This window comes from Tyto alba, unplaced genomic scaffold (assembly GCF_018691265.1).
Source record: "Tyto alba isolate M040663 unplaced genomic scaffold, T.alba_DEE_v4.0 Super-Scaffold_6, whole genome shotgun sequence".
Lineage (NCBI taxonomy): Eukaryota > Metazoa > Chordata > Aves > Strigiformes > Tytonidae > Tyto > Tyto alba.
The window spans coordinates 16699232-16713701 of NW_024881327.1; the positions used below are offsets into that span (position 1 = coordinate 16699232).

General features: G+C 36.6%; 1 protein-coding gene across 6 annotated transcripts in view; it reads left to right on the forward strand.

The window, feature by feature from the left end:
- Positions 1-12905, forward strand: part of WDR17 (WD repeat domain 17) — a 60802-nt gene extending 47897 nt beyond the window's left edge. For 5 of the 6 annotated variants that reach the window (XM_042808102.1, XM_042808099.1, XM_042808103.1 and 2 more), the window contains 10 exons: positions 271-370; positions 1525-1664; positions 4055-4075; positions 5017-5128; positions 5857-5998; positions 6086-6188; positions 7065-7166; positions 8342-8437; positions 8604-8787; positions 10452-12905. In XM_042808102.1, the coding sequence (XP_042664036.1) occupies positions 271-370; positions 1525-1664; positions 4055-4075; positions 5017-5128; positions 5857-5998; positions 6086-6188; positions 7065-7166; positions 8342-8437; positions 8604-8787; positions 10452-10571 (1120 nt within the window). In that variant the 3' untranslated portion in view covers positions 10572-12905. The remainder of the gene's footprint in view (positions 1-270; positions 371-1524; positions 1665-4054; positions 4076-5016; positions 5129-5856; positions 5999-6085; positions 6189-7064; positions 7167-8341; positions 8438-8603; positions 8788-10451) is intronic. The other variant, XM_042808100.1, reaches the window with a different exon arrangement.
- The last annotated feature ends 1565 nt before the right edge of the window (positions 12906-14470 follow it).

A 14470-nucleotide genomic window follows, 5' to 3' on the forward strand; every position in this document is an offset into this window, starting at 1 on the left:
CAAATACTTGATTTTTCTTCTGGCAATCTGAAGTGATATTTCCATCCTGATGTAGATTTTGGGAAGCTGACCCACCTGAATATGCACCAACTTAAGTGGTGGATGAAGCTCAAACTGATTGCATTTTGAAATCTAGTGGTGTCATTATTCATAAGTTAAATATAGATATTTTAGGGTACAGAAGCAGGTGTGGTGACTTGTACATAAATTAAGAACCGAAGAACTCTAACCTTTAAGTGACCTTGCAGAATTCGTGTTTTGTTCTTGCAGGCTCCTGCACAAGGTCAGTAAAGAACTGGCGGAATGGTATTTCCAGGATGGCCATGCAGTGCTTGCAGCATGTTGCCACCTGGCTGTTGAAAATATAGAGGTAAATTTTTTTTTTTTAACTCTTTACCTATGGAAAGGTCACCATTGGCTTCCTTTTTACCTCCCCACATCTTAACTGTTTTTTAAAATGTATGTATCATATTCTAAGATGTATTACTTATACTTAGTATTTGCTCTGTATATATTTATAGAGAGATTTTAATCCTTACAGTATTAAAGTCAGTAGTAAAACTCCCCTGGTTCTATTAAATTCAAGATTTCTCTCCTGCATAGAAAATAGTACATTATTATTTAATTGTATTTTCATATATACAGTATCTTGTTATATGAGAAAATATAAGGTACCTAAGTACCTTACATATATACATATACACACAAGTAGTACTGTTTATGGTGACTCAAAAGACCCATTCAGAACTGGGATTTCATTGTGCTACAAAAGATGCAATCTCTACCTTAAAGAGTTTGCAGTCTAAATGATAAAGTAAATAGGAAACCCCCCCTACCCCTCAGTAGAAAAGTAGGGCTGACATGTAGGAAAGATTTTTATTAAATTTTTCCTTTTGTTTGTAGTTTTACAAATTGTTTCTTTTCCTCATTCTCTCTGGATTTTGTTGTTGCTGACTCAACATGTTCTTCCTCCTCTATCCCCCAAAATGAGTGAAATGAGAGGTTTGGAGAGAAAACAATAATCAGTTAGTGCCTGTATTTCAAAATAAACATATTTCAAGTTGTTGTGTAGTGTCTTACTGTCTAATATTCTGCTATGCCTATCAGCAACTCCAGTTGCCCAGCGAGGGTAAGAACAGCAGAGTCCTTCCTGGTTTGTTTGGGGTTTTTTTTTGAGTCTCCTTTCATCAAAAGATAGGGGAAATATATACTCTCAAAGCTAGTGTCCTTATTTAAGATTAGAAAGGAACTGCTATACTGCTTCTCAGGTATGATACTTACATAATCTCTTTGGTTGAATAAAGAAGAATTCTGCTAAAGGAAATCTATTTGGTTATTTAAAAACTGATTAAAACATAGTGCACAATTACTTACTTGTTCAAGAGACCCAAATTATATATAAATTAAGTAATGCATATTTTGTCCTGTGAAAAGCAGTCTCATAAATGAATGTCATATGCTCAACATGGTGAATCCCCCAAAATGCTTGTGTCCCTTAATGATATAATTTTTTCATTGAGCAAGCTTGCGATGGCAAACCTGATTCGTGGAAATGAACTGGAGTTGGCAATCAGTGTGGGTACTGTCTTAGGAGAAAGTGCAGCACAAGCAACACATTATGCCCTAGAATTGCTAGCAAGAAAATGTATGACAATAACAACATGGTAAGAATTTCTTAATCCAAAGAAGATTTTTTTTTTTTTTTTTTTTCCCCTGACAAAATGATAAAGGTGTTTCATTCTGAAAATTTATAGAAACCAGATCACCATGGGTAGGTAGAATAAGAATTGCTGCTTGAATAAGAATTGATACGTTAGACCTTTGAAGTACAGGGCATGCAAATATTCTGCTTTAAACTGAAAATACATTATGTATACACTGTAAATGAGAGAAGAGGCATTGTCAAACGGAGTATGAAACCCACTGAAAAAAACCCCTAGGTACTTGGGCAACAGGTGGTATACTGAGTCCTAGTTTGTACTGAGTAAAAATGACTGCTTCAGACAAATTAAGGCTAGAATTGAATTCTAAGTCAAAAGGAACAGAAGCTTAAGATCTGTGAAGTGATTTTTAAGTACTTGCTTGCAAAATATAAAAACCTAAGGGGCTGAAGAATTATTATATATTCGTATTGGGAATACAAGACAGCTGTCAAGATTTAAGGATGAAACAGGATTACTGTGTAATTCTGTAGGAGTAAGTCATTCCTCTGTTACGTATAGCGGAAACTTTATCTGCTGAATTTTCTTCCCTGTAGTGGTTTTACTTTGAAAGATACAGTTTTGGTCTGATTTTGGCTAGCAGGGACAAGCTGAAGATCTTCCCAAACTATATTTGGCAGCTGTACAGCTGTTTCAGAATTAACATTTCATAGAAAACATGTGCTTAAACAGATATTGCAATTAAGCATCAGTTTTTCTGCTACATCTGGTATTTGCTTAAGTATCTACAGGTAGCCTGAGAGAAACATAGTGGAACTCCTCTCTACAGAGTATTTAGCCTGCCTTAGACAATGAAGCACTGCAGAAATGGATAAAATAAGAAATGGATGACTTGCTGCTTTGCTTTTGCAATGATTGAGTATGTCTGCATTGCACCAGTTCCAACAGGGTTGTTTCGACAACTCCATCTGCAGATTTAAAAGTGCCTGAAGCTCTTTCTCTGATCTCCCTGCCTTCGCTGTGAAGACTGATTTTAATGTAGCCTCTTATAGGAAGCAGTGGACGTGGAGTTAAGAAAAACAGTGTATATTTTTTCCGGTTCCATAACAAAAGCTTGTTCTGATCTCAGTGCTGTAACAAGTATTTATAATAGTACGGCACTTCTGTGTACGTACATAAAACTTACACAAATGTATGGCGTGTGTACACTGAAGTCTACATGGGTCTATGTGGTAAAATTTTAAATTGGTGTGCTGCAAATTGCCCAAGTATGCATCTGGATTTGTCAGTGGGTTTCATATGCTACACCGAACACCTGTTACAGCTACACCCTGCAATCCTGGATTCTGATCTGCAGCCATTACAGCATATTTTTTTACTCTGTAGGAAAAGATCAGAGATTCCTGAATCTCTTCATATTTTGTAATAAAGAGATACTGGCACAGCATAATACCCCTTGGTAATACCTACTGCATGTGTAAGATGATGTATGGGGAAGCTGGAGTTCAAGGGCCTCTGATATTTGAAGGGCTCCTTTTTTTTTGTTTTTACTGGTTGTTATGCTTAGTGATATCCATCAGTTGGAAACATTTCATTGTAGAGACACATGTACTTGTAGATACCTCAAGAAATACTGAGAGGACATTGATTGGTTAATAATTAAATTAGTCATTGGTGGAATGTTTTTTGGGGTTTTAGTTCATGCCCTTCCCCATCTTTCCAAATATACAGCCTTGGAAAAACGTGTCAATGTTTAAGAACACAATTTTCATTTTATTTGTGTTTAGGACCTAAACACTGTTAAAAGCAACCTTCGGCTATTCAGAAGGCTAGTAGTATTTTACTTGAGATGCTGAATTCTGCAAATGCAGACTCAGCCACCTAATTTTATTCTTTATACTGACAGTATTTTTAGTTTGATTCTTTAAAAAACATTCCAGGTAACACAATTTGTAGGCCATTATATGAGGGATTCTTTGGATTTTTTTTTTAAATGAACATTTGATTACAGTTTTTTGGCTGAGCAATTTCTAATCACTTTAAAAAAAAATGTTTAAATTGCCTTTGAAGATGAGTACGTGTGGGTAACTGATCTTGAAAATAGTTTAAGAACTTGTGCAATATCCTATATTCTGAAAGAGCTTTTCTGTAACTTGGAAAAGGGGCTATTGCATGGTAATAGTATAACAGATTTTTTGACATTAGCCAAAGACGTTTTGGCATTAGCTTCCATTGTCAAAAGGCATTGGAAAACTTTTTTGTTGTTAAAGTTGGTTAACCTGACCCTTAGATTTGCTGTTGTAGTTTAATTATTTTCTATTAGAATTTTCCTCTGTAAAGTAAGAATACCAAACAAAGTTTTGTTCCTTACTGTTTCGATGTCTTCCTTTTAGCTTTCCATCACTTGGATACAGGTATTTTGCTTGTTTATAGAAAGGGAGATTTGAAAAATGTGTGACTTTACTAATGCTAAAAATAAGCTACAATTAAGTGTTCTAGTTTTTTAATCATGATCAGTACTTGAAAGTGGGATGCAGATAGTAGACAGTAGCTTACTCGAACATTTCTAAGCCAAGGACCACGTTTAAGCCAGTGGAACTCGGTAGAAGTTTTTGCCTTACACAGGGGCAAGTCTTGTGTGTCACAGGAGAAATGATGTCTGCATGAATATGAGAGTCACAGAACAACCAGAATAATCAGTTAATAAAAGCTCAATAGAATAATTGTTTTGAAATAATTTCATAATATTTACATGTGATCCCTCCAGCTGCTTGTTGTGTTAAGGAGGGGATAACAAATGATAAAAAGTTAGGAATGTTTCAGAAATGTACTTTCGGAAGGATGAAAATAGGTATCGCATTTTTTTCTTGTGTAATCTCTATTTTTTAATGTCACAGAAGCACTAGCCATTCTGGATGACTGAGAGATGCTTTATGCTGATGTCATGGAGCTCTAGAAGCCTGGAATTTTGAGGATGGTTTAGTGACACAGAGCCACATTAACACCTTTCCTCCTTTCAAACTGGATAGGTCCTATTCTCCCTTCCCATCCCTGCTCGCATATTTTTTCGTCTCACTTTGAGGTGGCTCTGATGCTTTAGGATTGTACAGCTGTTTAATTCAACCAACTAAAGCAACAGAAAATTAACTCATGACTTCCCCGAAAAGATTAATAGATGAAGCCTCATTTATTGCACCAAAATAGTCTTAGAGACTGAGGTTGCTTCTGCTGTCCTCTGAAAATAGTATTTTTTTCAGTAAACTGTTAGCTCTTTTACATTCCTGTTATAAAGAAGAGAGTTTCCTCCTATTACAAACCATCAAGGGTAACTACATGTCATCTTTTGTTTGTGCAGGGATTTAGCAGCTGATCTTCTTATGATGATTCCTGATAATAAACTGCAGTTAGTAAAACTATGTGCTTTTTATCCTGGATGCGTAGCAGAAATAAATGACCTGCATGAAAAGGTACAATGGAAAAGAATTTACCTGAATGCTAACAAGAGGTTATGCATTGATTCCTTTAATAATTTCAGAAAACTTAAGGCCAAATAAATCTGTCGGATGAATTTGTCACTGACAGTCTTATATGTTACATATCCTCTTCTGCTCTTTTAGTCTTCATTCACTTTATTCTCAGTATTGCACAACAAATTTAGTTCTTTAATTCTACTCTGTGTGTAGTCTTTCCATGACATGGGTTACTTCCTGAAGTAGCTTATGATCTTCAGAATTACCTGTCAGTATGATTTATAACCTCCTCCACTGAACTGCAGCCTAATCATGTCTTGGCAGATCAGCTTTCTCTACTATACTGATTTATTTTACATTTTATGTCTGTAAGCTCCTTAAATCCCCCCTTCCCTCTTCAGCAGCAGAAGGGTCTGCTCCACTAACTCCCTTAAGTTTCGACTCAGACTTCACATCTATTAAACAGTAGCAGAGAGTTCACAAAAACATTAGCAATGGAAACCGATATTGCTCAAATTAAAGTTACAGAACCCTCTCCTCCTGTGCTGTTCTCTGGTCTAGATGGCTTTCTTAATGCACATTATGTGCAGGTATGCCCTTGAAACAACGATGACTTTCAGAGAGCACTTGATCTTACTGTTATGTGCAAACTTCAGTATTTCTCTGCATCTTGCAGAATCATTAGAATGTTACAATAATTCTTTGGCAAAATCTTCATTTTCCAGTGTAATCTCCCTGATGTAGAAGAATGTATGCGCTTGGCAGAGACAATTCAGGCAGATGGGGATATATTCGAAACTATAAAGTACTATCTGTTAAGCACTGAACCTGAAAAGGCTCTCCCTATCGGCATTCAGTATGTGAAAGGTAGGTACTTGGATGAAGAAACCTTTTAAAGCATAAGTAATTTGCATAGCTTGCCTCTTGAGATATTTTTGTTTCTATTTTCAACAGAACAACTCTGTGGCTCAGATTGGACTTTAGATTCAGTCTGTCCGTATCTTGATCTTCTAAGTTACATACGCACTGAACGACTAGTGTTGCATAAATGTAGTGAGTGAGTATATTTTCCTTACTTACAAAAGTGGAATTTTCATTAAAGGAAACTTTTGGAATTAAAAAAATATATAGGTGCACACTGTTAGTATCATTTTTGCTTACTAGAGGAGGGTTACAAAAAAATTTCAGCAAACAGGCTAGTTCTCAGTCGGGAGAATAGAATGTGGAACTTTCCTAAATTTTCAAGGTTTAGCAAGAAGAAAAAAGATATTTTACTGCATCTTTCTCTGTGGGGCCTTTACAATGGGTGAATTCTTATTTGAAGAATCTCATTTTGATCAGCTCTGGTTTCAGTTTCCTGAAGAAAAAGAGCAGTGATGCTACACATAATACAGGTTTTTCTGTCAAAGTGTTAAGAAAATTCGAGCTGTTGCTCTCAGAGTTAACTCTAAAATCGTTGGATAGCTGTGGTTCACCTTTATGACATGACAGATGGTTGAAGCTAGGCCTGGGTGCCTGCACTAGTGTATGTGTGAAGAACTAAAAGGAGCAAAAAGCTTAACTCTTACCTGCGGCCTGTGTGGAAACTTGACAAAACTGAAGTCCACACCAACATGTGGGGCAATTCTATTTACATTCAGAGTTTTATCACATTAAAAGGTCTGAGTGACATTGGTTTTATAACTGTACATGATTGTGCTTAGTAACTGTGTGTTGTACATGCTATTTAAAATTTAATAATTGAGATCAATATAAATCACATATAGTCTGTTTTAAAAATTACATCACACAGAAAGTAAGAATAATCGGCAAACATATTCACCAAATTGATGGATAAATTAGGTTTTAAAATTATGGTTGGAATATGAGTTTGTTTAGTATCTTTTTTGCAAATGCTTGTTATTCTTCATGATTAATACTTGTCCATTTATAGGTTTCGGAATGAGTTGCTGATTTTGTGTGGTTACACTGGTGCTTTACTTGCTATCAGAAGACAGTACAATAGCATTGTACCTGCACTTTATGAGTATACAAGGTAATATTACATTTTCAGTAACACTGAGAAATCTCAGTCTCTATTATGATGTATGCCAAACACTGTCCCCACTTCCCCCTTCCCCGTGCCCACCAAAAAAAAAAAAACCCAAAACTACCGAACTCTGAGTTCCCAGTTCTGTTACAGAGTTGTAAGAGTATGCCCATGCCTTGCCTGTATAGAGAACCTTCTTTACTTTCTTTACACATTATACATGTAGAAGGTTCTGAGGCAATACAGCAAGTTGTGAATCCAGGATTTCAGTCAAAGTCTTAGTGCTGTAAGAAAAACAATTATTAGAAGTAGATGAATATTTGGCATTCCCTCCATGCATGCTTATGTGTTGCCAGTTACAGTTTCAATTTTGTATCTATAGGTAGACCATTTGACAAGACTGGCTCTGCGGCAACAAGAACAAGCTTTGAATTTAGAGTTCATGACTAGGCACTAGCTTGATTCCCAAGAAACTTGGCTTGACCTTGTATTGTAGAATTGATATCATAGAATGGGTTGGGTTGGAAGGGACCCTAAAGACCAGCTACTGCCAACCCCCCTGCCACGGGCAGGGACACCTTCCCCCAGCCCAGGGTGCTCCCAGCCCCGTCCAACCTGGCCTTGAACCCTTCCAGGGAGGGGGCAGCCACAGCTGCTCTGGGCAGCCTGTGCCAGTGCCTCACCACCCGCACAGTGAAGAATTTCTTCCTAATAGCTAATCTGAATCTGCCCTCTTTCATTTTAAAAACACTACCCCTTATCCTGTCATTACACTCCCTGATAAAAGGTCCCTCCCCACCTTTCCTGTACCCCCTTTAAGCACTGTAAGGCCACTATAAGGTCTCCCTGGAGCCTTCTCCTCTCCAGGCTGAACAGCCCCAACTCTCTCAGCCTGTCCTCATAATTGAAGACAGCTCTTTTTAAATTGTAAATTTAAAGGTGTAAATAGTGGTAATTAAAATAAAACTTAAATGAAAAGGTATACTTCTATATCTAGTAACTTGATATTTATAAGGTTTGATATAGTGATTATTGTGAAGGATCAATTTATTTCCATAAAGTTATTTCCATATCCAATCAAAAATACTTTTATATTACTACTCTCTATCTTGTTTTTTCTTTTAAGAAAATATTCATTGTTAGAATGAATTTGGACTTTAATTACTTGCTTTCCTTTTCAGTCAGCTTTTAAAAAGAAGGGAAGTATCTGTACCTTTGAAAATTGAACAGCTTTCTGAGGAACTAGAGGCATGGAGAGCTTGTACTCAATTAAACAAGTATGTGGTAAAATATAAAATTATCCTGAATGAGACTGTTAGTATTTATTTCCTTTGTAAAATCTGAATATGAACGTGAGAAATGAGTACTTTGTGGCTTTTAATTTCTAACACAAATTAAGGTGTATAGTTGAAAAACTGTATATATAAAATCTCTTGTTCGTAGGCCTACCGATGAATTGCCATGCTCCCCACCATCGGAATCACAGAGAACGGTGTATTCAGTACTTGCGGCACGAATACAAGAGGAGCCTCTGAAAGGAATGGTTGGGCCAGACTATGTCACTGGATCAAATCTCCCCAGTCATTCAGACATTCACATCTCTTGTTTGACAGGGCTAAGGATACAGGTACGGCTTTAGAGCGGAGGAGTTCTTTCTCGGTGATAGCACTGACCAGTTGTGAGGTTGCCATAAATCTGAGGTCCTTCCCATTATTTGGGAAGGAAAATGTTTTTCCCTGTTGTCACAGTAGCAGAAGTTAAAGAGGACGAGTGCTGACATCTGCTATATAAGAAAGGCGATAGAGAAGAATTGTCCAATTAAATAATTGCCCAGTTTCCCAATCCAAAACTTTTTCATTTCCATGGGAAAGACAGATTTCCTTTTCCAGATGATCTGTCTAAAGCGCATGTAACTTATTGCCTACTACCACACCACAGCTTGAGTAAATCCACATACTAACACTATTCTGTTGTTATTATTTATCATTATGGAAATGCATACTCTAAAACTTGTATTTCATGATTAAAGTAAGCCAGATATTAGAAGACTAAATATTCAAATACATTTATTCATCACTCACATAGAGCTTTATGATCAAAACATAAGAGTCATTATAACCCCCCCTTGGTATATATTGTTATTTCCATAAAGGGAAAACTGACAGGGCCTGAAACCACTGCCCTCAGGTTCCTGGCTCCATACGGTTCCTCAGTGTGAATTTTCTCTCTTACATGAGGCTGAGTCTATTCCTCTGTCCTGTGCAAGATGCCAGCCGAAAGAGTAACAGAGTTGTTCAAGGATTAAGAGGGATAGATTTGCATCAGAAACTGGAGATTGCAAAATGCTAGTGGAATTTTTGGGGTAAACAAAACTCACAGCTGCACATCATCAAGTCTAAAAAACTTGCTGCACTTCCACATTAGACCGGCAGTCACTGGCTGCGGCTACACTCGCAACATTTGCTAACAGCCACATAAAGCTGCCATTGTTATAATACATTCAATAAGAATAGCAAATACAGAGTCACCAGCTTGTCATCTGCACTATCCTTATTTCTGGGTTAGAGAACATTAGGAGTCATTGCTTTAGGCATGCAGATCAGCTCATGAGTCGCTGAGTTAAAACTAGAGTAGAGTAGCCTAATTGCCTGGGTGTACAAATTTTATGTGGCAAGTGTGGAGAGCATAACTCTTTAAGAAGGCACTTAAACTGAATTGCAGCTTTGAGACCGTATTTTCTCAAATAAAGAAATTAGCAAATAGCTCTTCTTCCATCAGATAAATTAGTATTCTGTCCTTTTCATAGTGAACGTTTGAAATAATTCTGTAGACTCCATGTTTTCAAACAATTCATGGAGGCATTATATTGGGGTTTTTTGTAGATGGGGAAACACACAGATCAGCACAGATAATGGCAGACACAATGAAATACATACAGTATTCTGAAGGAAAAAAACTTGTTACCTCAGTTTCTTATTCAGGCTAAATTTAACTCTGGTATAATTGACAAAGATATATAAAATACCACAATTGCTAAGAAATAAACTAAAAATTTAAGGATTATGAAATGTTGGGTGTCCAGATTCTGGAACATAACAAGTTCACTCAATTTACGTGTAACTATTATCAAAGCTTTAAGTTGGTGGGACACAATTTTTGTACAAACATAAATGATAGTTGTGAATCAGGTTTTCGTGTTACTCTCATATAAAACAAAATGTGCTTTCTGTCTTTTTGTAATAGACGTGTACTTTCTTTTTCTTTCCCTCCCCAAACATTTTTGCTGTACAGGGTCCAGTGTTCTTCCTTGAAGATGGAAAATCTGCTATTTCACTGAACGATGCTTTGATGTGGGCCAAAGTGAATCCTTTTTCACCACTAGGAACAGGAATACGACTTAACCCATTTTGATGAGGTGGTTTCCTCTGTACTTTGTAGTGCTTAAAATAACACTCTGGGGGTTAATACTAATTTAACCTTGCTTGTCAAAGGACAGAAAGATGGCAGTTGATTCCTCCTGGAGGGCAATTACTTGGACTTTGAAAATTGTAAAATGAGAACAAGAAAAGGATTTCTATACAAATGTTCGTTGATAATCCAAAGAAAATGTTATTTGAGAATCCAAAGAAAAAAAAAAAGTCCTAACTTCATAGACAGCCATGTCTTTTTTTAAATAAGAGTCATGTTGTCAGACAATACAGACGTATTTCAGTCAACTCTGTGTAAACAGATGCCTTGTAAAGGAAGTAAGCAACTATCCGCACATCACCAAAACATTGATAACAAACTGTGAAATCCATAAACACACTTTCCAATAAGTAACAACAGAATGACCTTACTGATAGCCACTGCAACCTGGTTTTAGAATGACTGGAATCCTGCAGCTCTTGCACACATTGTGTCCCTCTTTTTAATTTTAACTAATTTTTACACACAGGATTCTACAGCAAAAGTAAAATTTAAGAAGTGCTTAGATGATTTTTTTTTTTCATCCATTAGTTACTGTGCTTTAATAGCAGTATAAAGATGTTTACTAATGTTTTGTTTAGATAGGTTTGAATATCTAGATTATAAAATTCTATTTTCTAATAAGTTCATCTTTGGCAATTGTCCCCCTTATACTTTCACTGGAAGCTAAAATGTATTTATAAAACTTTTTTTTTTTTTTTTAAACAAAGGGTTTGTAAGGAACAAACAGCAAATGTATTGAAATTATTTAAGTATGTTATATACATTTAAAAGACTTGTTTTCTTTTTATATTTTGTATTAGTTATACCTATAGTATGACAGACCAGAAGTAAATACTTGTGCATATATTTTTACTTACTAAAGCTGTGCTCAAATGGAAAGAAAGTTATGGCAATAGAATGCTAAGAATATTTAAACTTTAAACTGTGTATAGTATGGAATTGAATCATAAGGCAAATCTTACTAATAGTTATTCTAATTACCTGTAGAAAAAATGCCTTGGTTATAATATTCTTTATTAGTTTAATTGATGGCACACAAGTAGAAGTCTACTTTATCTGTTGTTATGTTGTTTGCTGCTGCTTTAAAATAAATTTTTAAATCCTGATACTATAAAGAAGTTTCAATTAAAAATTGGCAGAACTATTTCTGGATAAACTGTTGGAAAACTGGAAATAACACAACGTCTCTTAGCAGACCCTGTTGAACAAAATCCTCAGTATCTAGATAAGCAATGCCCTCATTTAACTAGAAATAACATTGCCACCATGCTGGAAAGGTAAGATGGAGATTAGAAATAAAAAAATAGCAGGGGTTTGGGGGCTTTTTTTGGTCCTTTTTCCCGCTTTAAAAAGCTAAAATTTCATTCTGTCAGTGTTCTAGAGTGTTATTACAGGGTTTCTGGTGTAAGAATACATTGGGGGGGAAAAAAAGCTTCGCTTTTTGGTAAGCTATACAAAAACATTTTTGTACATACTTGGATGCTGGAACAGAATGTTTTACTTTTTTCTGGTATTGTTCAGAAAATGTTTTCCTTTATTTAACCCTGTTGAGCTTGGGGAATGAGAGTTGAACTTCAAAAATAAAAATTCATTGGTTTTTGAAAGAATTTTCCAGCAGTCAGTATCTGATGTGTTGCTTCTGTCAAATGAAAGACTAGCTATCTTTTAGTACATAAATTGTACAACCTTATATGTGAAAGTTGTTAATACAGAGTTGGAGAGCAAAGGTGAGAACTGAACATGCAGCCCCATGACTGATGATTGGAATCTGAAGGATTGACTCAACTGCCACTCTATCATCTTTAAAATCTTTTGCTGTGTCCTAAGGATTTTTACCAATATTTCAGTTGAAATATGTAGTATAACTTCATCAATTTGTTGCACATAAATTGTGCCTTAATGTGGAATCTTAGACAAATCTACTCCCTCTTTAAATTAGAGAGTGAGGGTTAAGAGCTCTCTCATTGCTGAAATATGAAAATTAATCAAAGGGCGCTTTTTATGCCAGGAATCCGTCAGGTAACAGTCATTGTGAATAAAATGAGGTTGCATTTTCTTTAAGGTGGTTGTACCCCCTGTGGTGAGTGAGGGGAACATGCAGAAAAGGTTGTAATTGTGTCTACTGCTACAACTGTGGTTGCAACTGTCAAACTATAGATTCATCATTTTCAAAACTAATTTCAGATTGTTTGCTAATGTGTGACTTCATTGTCTGGCACAGCTGGTCAAATACAGATATTTTCCCTTAATATTAAAGAATCCTTTGTCTTTGAATGATTGTTTGACTCTTCTGTAAAAGTCGTATTTCTATTTGAATGAAGAAATGTATCAAGCTATCGAGCTAGTGCTTTCCAATTACTATTAAATCTCGGTTAAGTTTAACATTATCCCTACAAAATCAAATTCACCGTTCTAGTGAAAGAATCTGACCAACATCACTGACACATTTATAAGCTTCACAGACTGCAGTCACATGTGAGACTTTCCTAAGTGGGTTCCAAAACAATACCAAAAAAAGAAAAACTTATCATGCTATTAACTCTTCCCATTGCCAAGACTGCCTTTAAAATGAGATGTGACACTTTAAATCTACGTTGTTGAATTTCTTCATTGGGTAAAACCATTTAAATCCAAAATTACAAGAATTTAAGGTGACAGTAATGCAAGAAACTCTCATCACTCCTTACACAGAAAACAAAGCTGTACTATGGAGTCTAGGTCCCGTTTTCAGAAGAAGCATTAGTTTTTTAAAAAACTCGAAGCTTACACATTTGTGTAGGAAGGAAATGAAATCCAGCATCATCTTTGATCTAGATAAAACTTACTAAAAAGACGGGGTGGGGAATAGATTTAGAAAAGTGGTTGTGAAGACCAGTAACATCAGAAAAATTCACTGATAAAGTAGTAAACCAGCTTTAGGAAGAAATGAAGCTGGAAAGGAAGCGAGGCAATGCTACAAAACCAAGTAAATGACAGTATTGCAGAAATTAAGAAATAATACCAGAAGCTGTATTTTAGACTGTGATGATTTCAAAGAGGTTTTCAATTAATTTGCTTAAAAGAGAATTGTTCACTAACAAACAGTAATCTTACATTTCTTTTTGTTGGTTATGCAGTCAACACTACTTGTAATCAGAATGAGGTTTGTGTTTCAAAGTTCTACTCCCTGGGTGATCCTATCAGTGGTCTCCTGGGAGGTACCAAGCATCCATCCTGACAGGGCCCGTCAGCTTGTCTCACCCGGTTCTCTTTAAAATGAGCACGTTTTGCCTCTTGCGCGTGAGGAATGCAGACGCGTGGAGGGGGAAGTTGGAAAACTGTACTGAAAGAAACAGTGGCTCTGAAGATCTAAAGTATTAAAACTCCGTATTTTAAAAGTGCACCAATGCTGTTTTCATCACCTTTTCATTTCAATTTAGTGTACCGCTTTATAGTTCAACAGTGAAAGAAGGTCTCATCTGTCCTTACGAAAGCAGCATTTTAGCCCTATATAGGCATAAAGCCAAAGCACTACCGTCATCTGAGGGTATGATTATTTGAACCGGCGTAGACTATTCTTGGTGGGAAAAGGCAAAAATATTTACAAAGAGCCTCAAAAGTGGTCTGACCGCTGCGTTTGGGAGTATCGCTGCCAGCGCCCAAACCAGCCCCCCCGGTTGGCAGGAGCTGGCACCTCCTGCACCCAGCCCCCCGGGTCCCGGCCCCGGCACGGTGGCTGTCAGTGCCGCGGGTGTTCCCCCCGGGGGGGCACTGCAGCACCTGCCCGATCGCACAGCCCTCGACACAACGAAGATCTGCGTTAGGTGGCTGGAGGGAGGAAAACTGGTTTCAACGCGGTG